This window comes from Aulostomus chinensis, chromosome 24 (genome assembly GCF_037954235.1).
Source record: "Aulostomus chinensis isolate RoL2024-O1b breed Wild chromosome 24, RoL_Achi_v1.0, whole genome shotgun sequence".
NCBI classification, from domain to species: domain Eukaryota; kingdom Metazoa; phylum Chordata; class Actinopteri; order Syngnathiformes; family Aulostomidae; genus Aulostomus; species Aulostomus chinensis.
In genome coordinates, this window is record NC_141343.1 from 13,574,830 (window position 1) to 13,590,333 (window position 15,504).

General features: G+C 44.2%; 3 protein-coding genes across 5 annotated transcripts in view; 1 reads left to right on the top strand and 2 right to left on the bottom strand.

Moving 5' to 3' along the window:
* The window catches only part of ntn5 (netrin 5), a 32,143-nt gene extending 27,565 nt beyond the window's left edge, over nt 1–4,578 (top strand). The window contains exon 8 of the mRNA XM_086197995.1: nt 2,324–4,578. Coding sequence (XP_086054121.1) covers nt 2,324–2,430 — 107 coding nt within the window. The 3' untranslated portion in view covers nt 2,431–4,578. The remainder of the gene's footprint in view (nt 1–2,323) is intronic.
* Nucleotides 4,579–5,792: 1,214 nt separating this feature from the next.
* Nucleotides 5,793–11,470, bottom strand: ponzr1 (plac8 onzin related protein 1). 3 transcript variants are annotated; one of them, XM_086197241.1, is made up of 4 exons: nt 9,632–9,924; nt 8,835–8,972; nt 8,597–8,742; nt 5,793–7,577 (listed from the first exon to the last, which is right to left on the bottom strand). In XM_086197241.1, exons 2-4 carry the CDS (start codon nt 8,968–8,970, stop codon nt 7,440–7,442), a joined length of 420 nt encoding a protein of 139 aa, XP_086053367.1. In that variant the 5' UTR covers nt 8,971–8,972; nt 9,632–9,924; the 3' UTR covers nt 5,793–7,439. The 3 variants fall into 3 exon arrangements, with proteins under 3 accessions (XP_086053367.1, XP_086053368.1, XP_086053366.1); XM_086197242.1 differs by lacking the exon at nt 9,632–9,924 and adding an exon at nt 9,431–9,613; XM_086197240.1 differs by lacking the exon at nt 9,632–9,924 and adding an exon at nt 10,386–11,470 and having other exon boundaries at nt 5,796–7,577.
* A 927-nt stretch (nt 11,471–12,397) lies between these two features.
* On the bottom strand, nt 12,398–15,338 carry ankrd46b (ankyrin repeat domain 46b). The gene is made up of 4 exons (XM_086197070.1): nt 15,215–15,338; nt 14,177–14,519; nt 13,914–14,072; nt 12,398–13,374 (listed from the first exon to the last, which is right to left on the bottom strand). The coding sequence occupies exons 2-4, from the start codon at nt 14,485–14,487 to the stop codon at nt 13,158–13,160; spliced, it is 687 nt and encodes a 228-aa protein (XP_086053196.1). The 5' UTR covers nt 14,488–14,519; nt 15,215–15,338; the 3' UTR covers nt 12,398–13,157.
* Between the last annotated feature and the right edge of the window lie 166 nt (nt 15,339–15,504).

A 15,504-nucleotide genomic window follows, 5' to 3' on the forward strand; every position in this document is an offset into this window, starting at 1 on the left:
TAGCGTTGTTGGATTAACGCTTCTGTTGTCTCAGTCAACGGGTTTTGGATGAATTCCTCAGCTAAAGGTCTGTGGAAATTGGTTAGCTTAAGCGTCCTTTGGATGTCTTCAAATTTATTCTACCTCATAAAGTACGTCGTCAATACAGCATTAAAATGTTGAGGCCGTTTTCTTTTTTTTTTTTTTTAAATAAAGTAGACAAACATTACATTACAACCCTCACACTAAAAACAGGAGGTGCGAAGCTACTTGAGGTAATGGCAAAGTCCACCATGGAGATCATTGCTAGCATAACGTTAGCTATGTATTGCATTTACGCCAAAAAAAACCCAAACATTAAAGTGGCGCTGTTTTTTAGGAATAAGTCTCACAAACCTATATTTCATTGGAGTTAATTATCCGCAAAAATCAAGAATCCACTGTTGAAATCCAAGAGGCTTTTGGTCGTGGGAACCAATAGCGATACTAGCTTCCAGGTTTGCCCACAAAAGTACCTTTTGTAATAAGAAAAGTCCTAATAGGAGGAGTACTTGGGGAATTTTGAGGGATATTTCACTAAAGCTTGCACAAAATCTGCCCCAGAACTACAGAAGCTGCAACACTTCCTGTTTGAAGTGTTTGTGGAGTACTGAGTGTACACCTGGATAGAGAACGTGGGGGACTGAACAGAACAATGTGCTCAAGGTTTTGCAGGACAATTTTGATGTGTGTTTTTCCTGTAGCTGTTGTTAGCCACTGTTAGCTTCAAGCTAGATATAAGGGGCTCGCTCTTTCTGCATTCTGAAAACACAAAGAAGTAATGCAGGATGTCTCTATGGGCCCAAGACACCTATTTGTGTGTGCTCAAAGTGCAAAATACACTTTTAGTGAAGTATTTCTTTAGCAATTTAGCATATATTTCTATTTATTAATTTTAAAAAAAAGACCGCTGAGATGAAGGACAACCCGAACGAATTACAACAGCAAGGACCCAGCATTTACAGGAGGCCACGTAAACAGAACTAAAAATGTGGGTTGTGACGGAAAAGAGGTTGAGAAAGACAAAGTGTCTGAGCTGTTGTTAGCCACCGTTAGCTTCAAGCTAGATATAAGTAGCTGCATTCTGAAGTCGCAGAGACACCTATTTTTTTTTAGCAAATGGAGTGCAAAATACACCTTTAGTGAAGTTTTTTTGTTGTTGCAATTTATACTATATTTCTACTTTATTAATTTAAAAAAAAGACCCCTAAGATGAAGGACAACCCCAGATAGACAAAGAGTGTGCCTGTCATGTCTTGCAAGTGAAGTAATAGGCTGGCCTTGAGAGTGTGTGTGTGTGTGTGTGTGTGAGAGAGAGAGAGAGAGAGCAAAGCACTCGCTGCATTAGTACAGGAAGCACCTGTCAGCGGTCGTCTCCTCGTGCAGCCTCTGTCGACATGAGGGTTTGATCCCAAAACTCCCCAAACACACACACTTACATAGACACTAACAGACAACTTAAGCCGGTGGCTCGCTCTGCTGCAGGCGGAGCGCCGGGCCTGCAGCTTTGCTCACATTTGTTCGCGCAGGAGTTTTTCGCAGGTGCCACTGGGCAGGACTACTGTTCTGGTGAGATCCCGAGCGTCTTCTCTGGTGGAGGAGCGTGCGGTATTATGTTTACAACCTGCCGAGGGTACGTTTTACGAGAAGCGGCTCCTCCTGGGCTCAAAGTTCAACTAGATCTTTCTTTTCCTCCCATGGACAAACTTCAAATTTCACATTTCTCTTAAAGTTTGCTTTTTTTCATGTAGTTTTTCCTCATTCTCTCCGATCTGCTGTTTTACACTCAATCTGTCATTACAAGAAACACACACACACACACACACACACACACAGGGCTTCTGTTAACCTGAGAGGCAGAGGGTCAATCCTTGTGATCCGCTGCCTGCATGCCTTCCATAGAGACACGCCGCCAACACCGCAACCCAACTCCCAGCTAGATTAGGACTAATCAAGCATGGCGCAGCTCCGGGCAGCCATGCTATCACACACGCACACACACACTGATACGCCGTGGACACGCTCGGCCCTTCCTGTTTTGTGTTTTTTTTAAATCTATCATGGCCTACGGCAACATTCTCCACCGCGCGGTATCATTAACTCGGCCGGGGCTGAAGTTGGCGAGAGAGTAGCGCAATCATCATTTATTCATTGGCTGAAATTTTTCTTGCAAAATTTTGCAGAGAATTTTCCACCAGGAAAACTGAAGGTGAAGAAGGTAAATTATTGCCAGTACTTTCTTGATACTTCCTTCACTACAGTCGTAGCGTGAAATTCATGGACATTTTTTTTTTTGTCTCCACAGACCCTCAGCTGGTGTCCCACGTATTCCTGGAAGCCGCATGTCGTCTGGTCCTGTCTTCACCCCCAAATGTCTGGGACGTCTCAAGCCTTCCTCAGTTCTCTTTGTAGTCTGCAACGGAACCTCATTTTGTCTTTGTTGTCGTCAAGTGGAACCTTGTTCTGGCAGCGACCGTATTAGAAGGGACCGGTGATTTACGCCTGGGGGGGTTACCAGTGCGATCCCACCACCTTTTTTTTCAGTAGGGGACTTGTTCTGGATGCTGTTATGGCGTCCAGTCTGTTAGAACTGCTGGGTGCAGGATTAGCGATCAAACAACTCAAGGGTGGGGTGGGGGGGGTGGTACATGGTAAAAGGTTTGCGGTAACACAAACCCAGCCTGTCCAGGTGGTGTATTTGTAAAGAGACTCCCATCTGTGGTGTGGATGGGTCGGACATGGCCGGTGTGTGTGTGTGTGTGTGTGCGCTCGTATGACTTTTATGGGGCGTACACTTTGTGGTGAACTCCGTCTAGTTGGATCTGAACCGTAACCAATCTGATTTCAGGCTCAGGGAGGTGACCCTTGGCCTTTTTACAACATCTGCTGGTTTGAATTTTCCCTCAACCACTCATTGTTCTCCGCCACCAAGTCTCCCAAACACAAAAATACACCTCATTCTACTTTTTTTTGACCAATTTGTTTTAGAAAAAAGGCTCTCTCCCCCACAAGTGAAACATCTGACGTAAAATCAGAGGTTTAAAAGAATAACACAATCACTGATTCCTCAAATTATCCAACACAGCCGTGACGTTTGCTTACTTGTTAAGAATTTAAGAATTATTCGACACCAACAGCAGGTTTCCTTCCATTCTAATTTCCCGCCCGCCGGGACACAGATGGTGGTCTCACACGTGGGTGGTCTCATCTTCAGTGTCATGTGGCCAAGAGATCTGGACTTCGGGGAGGTTTGCTGCACTGCAGGTAGCAGAAAACCACTTGTACACACAGAAAGAAGCAGATGTCTGTGAGAATGTGGTGGTGAAACTGAGCAGCAGCGCCCTCTGTTGATGGTATGTGGTAGAAATGGAAAAAAAAAACAACCCTGATGAATTCCAGTGAATTTCAGATTTGGGAACAAATATATGTTCTAGTGTCATCAAAGTTGACTTTTAAGGCAAAATCTCAATTGAAACGCTCGAGTACTTCCTTTAATCTGTGAGAAACCATCTTCAGACGGGGTGTAGGGACCCCCTCCGGCCACAAGGGGGCACAAGAAGCCCTTGGAGGAAAGCGTGTGTCTGTGACAGTAGCATTCCTTCGGCAGCTCTCGTATTTAATCCCGTCTGTCCTGCTACCAGGCGGACTTAGTGTCCGTTTTTACTGCTGCTATCATGTTCAAAGCCGGATGTGATCTGGTGTCCTCGGGCTGGCACGTAGGATGCCGTCTAGACGAGTTGTGAACCGCTCGGGACTCCACCCGCCGTCATCTGTCTGCGGCGTGGCTCAAACCCACCGGGACACTGCGGCCTTTGATTTACAGGTTTAAACACGTCAAGCAGTGTCAGAGTTTGTTGAGGAAACTCAACTGTGAGGGTCGTCATTTTGTTTGTCAAACCAACTACGACATGCATCAACGCGCCAAACTCTCCATGGCCACTTCTGTTTGTTTTGATTACATATGATCATATAAAAACGTTAAATTATTACATTTTTTTTTGCCATTGTATGTATAAAAAAAAGAAAGAATTGTTCGTCTTATTTTTCAGTCTTTAGCCATGAAAATTGATTTTTTGGTTACTTTTTAATTTCTTTTTTTAACCATACCTACAAGTCCAACATTTTGAAAAGAAAGAGAAATTTTGGTTTATTAAATCCCAATGAAAATATTTGTAAAACAAACAAACAATGAATGTACTTTTTTTTTTTTTTACACACATTGCAGTTTACACGAATACAAGTTTTTTTTGTCTTAAGTTCCTTTTTGTTTCTTTTTTAAGCCACCAAACAAAAAATTCAAATTAAGTATCATTTGTTTGTTAAACCACCGTACAAACATTGTTGTTGTAACAACCCTCATACAAAACAAAGCTAATAAATCTTTCTTTAAATGAGTTTTTTTTTGGTCCTTTTTTAGCCACCATACAAAATCAAAGGAACACACACACACACACACACGAGTGAGCAGTTCAATAGTACAATGGTTAAATCAACTGACTCGAGAATTGGAGATCAAGGGTTCCAATCCCAGGCCTGCAAATCCAGAAACACCAAAATTAGTGTAGGAACCAGGGATCCGTGAGGTACAACAACAAAGCTACGGTGAGGGGGAACCAGGATGCCGGGGAAGAGGCAAATAAATTTATTGGGTAAGAACGCGTGTATAAGAAGATATACAAGTATATATGAGTACTCCTGGTAAGGGTGAGGTGTGAGCAAACACAGAAGTGATGTCGTGGTATCCTGAGACAAGCTCATAACAGGAGGTAAACAATTGAATAATTATGAGTGTGCGCACATATATATTCTATTTTGTTGATAAGTAACAGGCTCCTCATAGGAATAACACTCATAATTCAATAACTTAATCAGTTCATAAAACAATGCCAAGTCTATTCAGTACAGATACTTCTACTGCAACATCTCCCTCTAGAGGAGTACAGTCGTCAAGACGGCACCATGAAGAACTCCTAATCCTCTCCTATCAGAAATGTCTAACTTCATCAGGTGAACCTAATCAAAGTAACTACAAGGTCCCAGTTCAGCCGCCCATGCTTGAGCACTGATAAACACAATCTTTCTGAGAGCACCTGAAGGCAACAGAGGGAGCAGATTTTCTCCTCCTCTATCGCCTTCCCTTCTTTCCACAGAACTGAAAGTGAAAGAGAAAAGATCAGGATGAGGGAGTGGGAGACTGAAGTTCAGTAGTTCGATTCTGATAGGATAGAGATAGAGATAGGACAGCGATAGAGATAGAGATAGAGATAGGACAGAGATAGAGATAGGACAGAGATAGAGATAGGACAGCGATAGAGATAGAGATAGGACAGAGATAGAGATAGAGATAGAGATAGGACAGCGATAGAGATAGAGATAGGACAGAGATAGAGATATAGATAGGACAGAGATAGAGATATAGATAGGACAGAGATAGACATAGGACAGAGATAGACATAGGACAGAGATAGAGATAGAGATAGAGATAGGACAGAGATATAGATAGGATAGAGATAGAGATAGAGATAGGACAGAGATAGACATAGGACAGAGATAGACATAGGACAGAGATAGAGATAGAGATAGAGATAGAGATAGGACAGCGATAGAGATAGGACAGAGATAGAGATAGGACAGAGATAGAGATAGAGATAGGACAGAGATAGAGATAGAGATAGAGATAGGACAGCGATAGAGATAGAGATAGGACAGAGATAGAGATATAGATAGGACAGAGATAGAGATATAGATAGGACAGAGATAGAGATATAGATAGGACAGAGATAGAGATAGGATAGAGATAGAGATAGAGATAGATAGGGATCGGTCATTGTTAAAACTTTAACTCTGAGGTTGTCTCTCTCTCTCTGTTGGCTGTAAGTCGACCTCAGACCTGCACCTGCGTGACACTGGTACCCTCACAGACTCGGTGGTCCTGGTTTAGGTTTAGGTGTGAGAAAGGCAAAGTCACACAGCCGGTTTATGAGTATCCTGAATATTCATGTGCACTTCTTATCCTGCTTGATTAACCAGACTCATCGGATCTATGAGTGACACTTGAAAACCAGTTTCTATGCTGAGTCAGAACTGGCATAACAGCTGTTTACTCCACTTCTGCATTATTAGCCTTTGGAGGCCACATCAACGCTTTACACTGCTACGTTGATTCAGGGGGAAGTTGTTGGTTGAACTTCCTACCAGGGAACTTCCCCGCCACGCCTACGGTCAATTTAGAGTCTGGATTAACCTGGTCCCTCTTGATGTCTTTGGACTGTGGGAGGAAGCTGGAGTACCAGAGAGAACCCACGCAGGAACAGGGAGAACATGCAGACTCCACACAGAAAGACCCTGTGCTCCAGCCGGGGATTGAACCCTGAACCTTCTAGCTGTGAGGCCACAGTGCTGACCACTGCACCACCGCGCAGCTCTTGACTGGAACACCTGACGACTGAGGTTTGCCTCACCAAGAATTAAATGCAGAAGCGAGGCTTACAAATCAGTCTCTCTCTGCTTCCTGCCTGCAAGACAAAATGGGAGGGTTCTAAAAAGTCTCCTGAGAACAAACTGCTGCACAAGAATATTGTTTTATCAATGTTCATCACATTTTTACTCCTGAATTTACACAACGTTCTCTTGCCTTCAAGGTAAATTTGACAATTATTTATCAAGCCGCTACAACATAAACAAATAATTGAATTCTTTATCTTGTTGATTTTTAGCCAACAAACAAAATCAATGTTTAATGTTATTTTGTTATTGTTCTTGTAGCCCCCATGAAATGTTTTGATTCTATTTTTTTGTTTTTTTAGCAACCAAACAAAAATGAAACGCTCTGATTCTATTTTAGTTTTTAATTCACAACGTCAGTTAAAGAAAAGTTCCAGGTCCGTATTTCACCCTTGAAAAATGATGGCACAAAAGTCAATCAACACCAAACAACTTACTCTCCAACTTACAAGTATTTGGGAAGAAAATTTCCAGGACTTTTCCAGGTTTTTTTTTTGTTTTTTTTTTTAAGAATCTAGGGATTCTGTTTGATTAACATTTGAGTTCCTCAAAATTGTTTCACAAGACCTGAGCAAAAGAAGTACTTTCACATGGAAGACTGCAACTAGTGACAGTGTGTACACACAAAAGCACTGTGTGCTTGCCAATTCTTGATCTTGCCACACAGATGAAGCAGCACTCCGAGCAGAGAAGAACGGAAATGTTTTATTGGACTCACAGATCAGACAGGAGGAACACAGGAACGTGCTAACGGTATCACGGGGAACACGAGCCATGATCAGCAAAGGCCTGATAAGAGCTGTGTGTTTTCTTTGGGCTTTAAACAGTTGAAGTCCTCGAACACTGATCGCTGACTGAATGAGGTTGAACGAACCACAGGAACTACGGTGCTGGTGGAAGGACCCCCCCCCCCATATCTAACCCCTCATGACCTGTGTGGTGACGAAGGCCGGGCCGGCCGGTTGCCTGGCTCGGATCTTCACCTCACGGTTCATCTGGCACCACACGCACACGTAACAGAAGCAGATGCTGCAGCAGTCGTCGCAGCAGGAACCCTGAAAGACCACAGAGACCGAAGGGACATACGTGAGACGGCCAAACGGGTTCAACTCTCTCAGCAGCCGGAATTCCGCTTTGCTGCTCCCGGAGGTCTCGGTGTCTTCATGCGGCACTTTAGAGGCACGTGGGATCATTTTCACCGGTTCTCAAGAGGACAAGTTGGTTACATTTTGCACCAAATCAAATGAACCAAAACCTCTGGGATCTGAAGGTGCATCTGGACGGCGACGCGCACCTTCAGAGGTTGGTCTGCTCTCCAAACACTTAAACGTGTTAAATACCCGTTTATTACTACATCAAGAAATATCCGCTGTTACGCCGACTGGTAGCTTGTTAGCTTCTCGTTAGCGGCAAAAGTTAATTAGTCTGACTCTTTGCAAACACATCGGAGATCGCGGAGGTTTGGGCAGAAAATTCCTTGACTTCCAACGTGTCCGTACGAGGAATCGGCCGCACTTTTTCGTACCATAAATACCGTTGACCTCAAGACTACAGTACCGGGTTGATACTCGCGTTTACCAGGAAACGTCCACCACTTTTGAGGGAAATTCCTGATGACCTGTGAAACTAAGCTGAGTGATATAAAAGCCACGGGAATTGATGGAACATGAGCAAACTGAAGTAAGTAAATATTGACACCCCCCCCCCAAAAAAAGGATTTTTCTCAGCTGATATCAACTGAATTGCATATATTATTACTGCACATTTCCACAATTTTTCCAGGACTTTCTGGATTTATTATCTCCCAGTTCTTTCAATTTTGTTTGTTTTGTGTGACCGCATTAATCCTGACATCAGCGCTTTCATTGAGTCTCTTAAGGGTTAAAAGCAACAACAAGGCTATGTGTCACCAGCCGAGAGGTTCACGACTGAGCCCCACACTAAAATTCAAGTATTTTCAAGGAACTCCAGGACTCAGCCTAAAACATCAGGCATTGTGATATCACCGGTTTGGACAGATGACAATGATTCGTTTTGGCTGCCAGGTGAGTTATAGAGAATAAACCAGCCTTACAGGGATGCCGTGGCGCTCTCTGATGGACGCGCGCAGGGTGCAGGACACCACGCCGCAGAAGTCCAGCATGGGCATGCAGCAGCACCAGCCGTGTTTGCTGGCTGTTTGGCACTGCATGCACGGGAAGCACCACAGTCCACAGCAACCTGTAGCGCAGAGGAGACAACGTCATCACCGCCCTCCAGAGCGCTTCCGAACAACGGTTAACACTAGCAGTCCAAGGTGGATGTTGACTTACAGGTCTCCATGTCAGTGCAGCAGTCACACATGTCGGTGCTCCACCTGGAGAGGCTGGAGGTGGTGACATGGGTGATCACCTGGGTGGGCTGCTGGTAAACAGGCATGCTGTGGGTGGGCTGCTGGTAGATGGCCATGTCTGGAGGACACACGAGGGCACAGGTAACACGGGAAGCGCTAGCGGAACGGGGGCACGTGGCCCAACTCCATCCCAGGTGAGCGGAAGCTGGTTAAGGGAGCATCTTCACGACCGTGGTTTGGGAACTTCAACTCGTACGGAGGAGAGACAGATTCGCCGTTTTGCTTTTATTAAATACAGTAAAATAACTCAATTTTCTGCAGCATTGGACTTCCACCCTCTTTCAACCATTTGTGCTGTTGTCTTTATTCTCTACAGGCTCCTGACATATTTTTGTGTTACCTTTAGAAGTATCCCATCATAACATTTGTCTATCAAACGAATAACAGTATTTGTGTGTATATATATATGTTCTGTGTGTTAGATTACACACAATATCATCCCACCTTGGTGGAATTTTCATGTAAAACACACTGTAACCCCATACTTGACCCACTTGAAATTACCCCAGTTTTCACCTCTTTAGAGCAGAAGCTTTCCTTTGAGAGGTGTTCGCCTGTCCAATGCCAGCTTTATCAAGTGCAGCACTCTATTTTAGCTTTTAACACTTTCGACCACATAAAAAACGACTTAACATCAAAGGTATTGGCAGGAACGGCAGAAGAGCCTCGCGGAGTTAAAAAAAATGGTTATTAATATCAAATAAAACGAATAAAAACCTCATTGAGCGCAGCTTCAGCTAACGTCGTTTGCGAGGGACAACTTCAAGTGCGTGCATTGCTAACGAGTTAGCTGCTCGCAAGCTAACACGACCGACGAGTTTAGCATTTTACTTTCCAGTAATTTTCTTTATTGTTTCCATTTGCCACAAAAGTTCTGTCCCACACGTTTCAATATGAACAGTTTTTCTTTAAACCAGCTTTGCTTCAGCAGTTCTTGCATTCGATTTTGACGGTAACTTTTACTGGAATATTGAATCGAATCGTTCCAGAGCGACCGCCGGACCGCGGCTAACTGCCTTCTGCCTTATATGTCATATATATATATTTATATATATATATAAAAATATATATATAAATATATATATATCTCACTCTGCCGAATTATACCTGTTTTTTCTTCAATTAACATATATACATATATATATAAATATATATATATAAAAGAAAATAAATTATCGAAAATATTCCATTATCTCGCCCTTAATTGAAGAAAAAACAGGTATAAGTCAGCAGAGTGAGGTGCTTTGTAACTTCCAGTCTATAAGGTTGTTCTAACCCTGCAAATATAAAAGTTATATAATAAATACATAAAAAAGCTTATTTCCTCCTCTCCCTTTCACAGGGTTGCAAATGCATTACACGTGCAAACAAACTTAAAGCGTCAAACTACTGAGGAAAAACGAGGGGAAAAAAAACCAAAACAACCATCAGCCAGATCCTGTATTATCAAGTAAAAGTACACGTTTCTTACCTTTTAATTGCGGAGATGGTAAACCCAGAGGACGGTGACAACGTGCTGAAGCTTCGGTTTGCACCCACAAAGTTAACTTTCTTTTCTCTAAAAGCCCAGCCTCCATTTCCGCCCCCCCCTTCATCGACACGTTTATTTGATCGAATAAGAAAAAAAGAAAAGGAAAAAAACACGGTCGGCTTCATGTTTTAAGCTCTTGTTCATAAAGCAAGAGGAAAATTTACTGCTATAAAATATATAAGTCCTCCTTATGTAAAGTTATGTCTTTCAATGTAATAATACTTCAGAATACAACTGATGTACTCATTCAAGGTAGTATTGTAAATTCTTCTCTAATCCAGACACATACGGATCAAGAGCCACGATGCGTTCACTGGCTGCGGGAAACCACAACTACAACAAAAAACTGTTGGGAATGTGAGGGAAGTAACTGATGACAACAGAAGTATATTCCTGATGACTATACTTCTGTTGTCATCGTTTAAACAATGCATTGTGAAACCATCGCCCCCCCCATCACCACACACACACTGCCACCACTGAGACAAACAGGAGATGAGCATGGTAACACACACACACACACACACACGCGCACGCACACACACAGAAGCCACAAGCTAGCAGTCAAGTAAACAAGTGGAAACTTCTTTCATTTACCCTCACAATGATTTCCGAGTACACACTACCCATGTACAAATACTCATCAGGAGTATTTCTATTTTCTTTCTTTTTTCTTTGGTTTAATCTTCCTATGTTCCAAGTGTAAATTCCAGATATCTGCCTGATTATTCAAACTTTGTTTAATGATTGACAAGAACAAACAGCCGGAGGAGGAAATGTCAACATGACAATGTTGGTTCGGTTTGGTCCTGTGGACCACGCAGGTGCAGCGGCACAGTTAGCATAGCTCAACTATTTCTGCTGTACATCCAGGGCTGCACGGTGGTGCAGTGGTCAGCACTGTTGCCTCACAGCAAGAAGGTTCCGGGTTCAATCCCCGGCTTGAGCGCAGATCTTTCGGTGTGAGTCTGCATGGGTTGCGGGGGGTGGAGCCTATCCCAGCAGCCTTCGGGCAAGAGGTGGGGTTCAACCTGGACGGGTCACCAGTCCATGGCAGGGCCAACACAGCAAGAAGGTTCCAGGTTGGAGCCCCGGCTGGAGCACAGGGTCTTTCTGGGTGAGTCTCCATGTTCTCCCTGTTCCTGCTGGGTTCTCTCTGGTACTCCAGCTTCCTCCACAGTCCAAAGACATCAAGAGGGACCAGGTTAATCTAGACTCTAAATTGACTGTAGGTGTGACTGTGAGTGTGAATGGTTGTCTGTCTCTATGTGTTGGCCCTGCCATGGACTGGTGACCTGTCCAGGAGGAACCCCGCCTCTCACCTGAGGGCTGCTAGGATAGGCTCCACCCCCAAGACGCTAAACAGGAGTAAGCCGAAGAAAATGGATGGATGGACAAAACAACCGAGGCCGCAGCTTCCCGAGCCGCACCAGATTCCACTAAAAAAAAAAAAAGAGCATTTGAAGCAGATCAAGCGTTAGCATGCTAGTGTCTCCCATCACACGTCATAAGTCGTTTGGCTGTAAACGTGGTTGCAGGCAATAATTACAAAGTGTCGTTAACATCATGATTAGAATCATCCACATGATTTTATTCATTACCCCCCCACACACACACATTCAACCAGGATTTAAACGCATGGAATAAACAACCTACGACAAACAATATCTACACGGTTTATAAGACGTCAGAAATAAAACCAGTTTCGAGGGTTAGTAGGGCGCCACCTCCACAACATGGCAGATGCTAACGCAACAAAGCTGCATGCTTCTGAGGGAATGTCTTCACTCCGAAAAACGTTGAAGCGTCGGACGAAACACAAAAGAACAACAACAAAAAAGAGCAAAGCGTCAAGGTGCTTCTCTCGTCCTGACAAGCTAGCTGTCAATCATCATCCCCACAGAACCGTCTCAAGGAAAAAGCTTTTCATTAAATGCATGTTGTTGTTGTTTAAAAAAAAAAAAAAAAAAGAAAAAGACAGAGAGGTGAAGAATTTCAACAAATACAGAAGATAAATAATACAAATAAAAAAAGATAATAAAAGGTACAATTGAAAAAAAAAAAGAGAGAGAAAAGTTGGCAATGTACAGCTTGTAACAGAATGTACAGTGTGAACGAAATGGAAAAGACACGTCCGGGACGGGCGTCGCTCTCACGCCGAGTCGTTACGTCGAAAGCAGCTAAACTCCACGTTAAAGGGGAAATGTTACGATACTGGAACTAAACTCTACGGCTTCGTCTTCTTCAATTGCAAGTCGCTTTTGTTCTTTTGGATTGTTGATTCAAATCTGATGTACGGAGCCCTGGAGGGACCACTGGGGGGGTTCTGATGCCATGAAATACAACTTGAATTATTTCTGAGGCCAAAAAGGTCCAACTTGTTCCGTCAGTGTGACTAATTTTTGGCCACAAGAGAGAAATTCTTCAGAAAATATGAAGTACTAAAATTGAGGGCGTGAGTTGTACGGCCAGGGCGACTTAAATCAAGGGAACAAGTTGTATCTTGTGGCCTCAAAATAACCTCAAAAAAACCCGTTGGTTCCGTCTATTCCAACACTTGGTGGTCTCTGGCCTCTCCAGCGCTCCCTACTGGTATTTCCTGCCTGGACAGGCCAAAGCCATCTGGCCTGCTCGGGATCAACAATCTGAACTGAACAGCAGCTGACAGCAGAGCTTCACTTGTTCCTCTACCGTTGCCGCACCCGTCCCGCCTCAGTGCACCAGCTCCAGCTGGCTGGTGGAGAAAGGCAGGACCCCGCTAACGTAGTAGGCGATACCCAGGGAGAGCAGGGCGATGACCACCAGCAGCAGCAGGACCCTCCAGAAACCCAGGTCCTCCACAAACTCCTGCCAGGTGGTCCTGAAGCTGGACAGGACGCCCTCGCTGCTCTGGAGGTTCGGGTTGAGTAAGGAGTGGCTCTCCATCGCGCTGGGACACACAGACACAGGAAGAACTGATTCAGAGAAGGCGCCCCAGTTCTTGGATGACATGTAACATCTATCAGTTGGTTCCAGTAGCAGAACGGCACCGCAAAGTGGTTCTTAAAAAGGTGACTGGAACCTGTTCCCTGTTGATAGAAAAAGGTTGACAGACCTTTGGAGGCACAGCTCGTTGTGTCTCTGATACCAAAGGACCGTGGAAGTACCACAAACCTCTTCCTGCACTTGTTCTGAATCTCTGAACATGGAACTGGCCGATTTGATGGTTCACGAAATTTTGGGTGCAAAGAGACATCTTGACGCGTACAAATGCCTGGGGTCAAACACTCGTCCGCCATGATGCCTGCCCCCTTCAAATGCAGGCAGAAAAAAGTGACATTTTCCAACTATCAAGGACTGGAAAATTCTGCCCTATACTCCAAGCAGGGAAGACACTACACCCCCGACACGCCAGCTACAGGAGAAAAGACCCTGGCGGACACTGACCGTACCGGAAGTCCCATCCTCCGTCCTTCCATGGCTGCCTACCTCTCGCTATCGGCCATCTGCATGCTCTCCAGTTTAGAGTGGGGTCCTCTGTTGAAGCCTTTCACCTCCTGCTCTTCCAGCCCCTCCAGCAGACGAATGGCGTCCTTGTTGACGCCGCGTCTCTTCGCCAGCACCAGAGGTGTCGATCCATTGTGGTTACTAGTATGTAGAACAACCAAAGAAAGACGTAGCACTGATAAATAAAACACAACTTTGTCATGGGAACATGTTTTTGGACGACCCAGAAGGCCTGGTTTTCTTACCAGATATCAATCTTCAGCCCGTTGGACACCAGGAACTGTATGGTGTCCACATGCCCGCACAGATGGAGAGCTGTGTTCCCTTGATAATCCGTCGCCAACAGATCTGCCCCAAACTTGTGCAGGAGTCGGCATATGTCCACGTTCCCCCGGGCGGCGGCTAGGTGCAAGCCAGTGCGGCCCCGGTTGTCGCGGATGTTGGGGTCGCAGCCCGTCTCCAAGAGCCTCTTGGCGAAGGGCAGGTCTCCATCGATGCAGGACTGAAGCAGAGGCACGCTAGTCTGCGACGAGTCGTTGATGAAGACATAGGACATGTCCGAGTGGGTATCAGAAAATTCCAGCGTACCTGCGTTGAGGATAAAACAGGATACAGGATTACATCCTCATGGAACAGTAAAACTCAATTTATTCTTAGCCTAAAGATGATCAGCTGTTTTAAAATTCATTTATGATTATCCCACTTTACATTGACCTCAAATTACAACGAGACTCCACCTAAAATACTTCAAAAATGTTGTGAATAGTGTCTCTCTGGCTCGTTATTTACGGTAAATTGGTGCTATTTCTATGACGTAACATGGTTTCACCTGTAAAACTACCAGTTGGACACGTAACATAAGAATTACACTTTTTATTTTCCACTGGAATCTACAAAATAATATTTAATGACTCAATTTCAGTGGATGAAATTGAACGCGAACATATCAGCATTTCAACTGCGACCCACTAGAACTAACAGCTAACTTTCGCTAACCGTAGATGCAAAGGCATTAACGTCGGCACTACAGTATGAGAAGTACTACTTCCATGTAGTCTCGAGCTACTTGTATGCAGCAACTTCACAAATTCTGAGAAAATGCAAGTAGGAACGTTCGTGATGACGCTAAGGAGCTAGCACCAAGAGGAGCTAATGTTAGCTTCTTAGCTGTAGTTAGCCGAGACGAACTCATCATTTACGTAATTTGACACCTGTAGAACCGCGCAGGCAAAATGAACTCATAACTGAGGGGATATTTAGGTTGCTATACTTTTAGAACTCACCTGTTGAAATGTCCCACACAAGCCGAGAAAATATACTTCGCTGCTGGAGCTGACGCTACTAGCTAGCAGTGTTGTTGTTGTTGTGACAGCAGGCTTCGTCTTCTGCTGCTGCTGAGTATTACTGGTTGTTTGTTGCCATCTGGCGGCCTGGAGTACATAAGACATACTAGCCATAATTGAAATTAATAGAAAACAGATTTTTGTTTTACTCAAAAATGATATTTTTTTGGAAGTATTCCTCTCCAGACTGATGACTGAGCATCTTTTTTTTTGCCTCATGAATAATAATC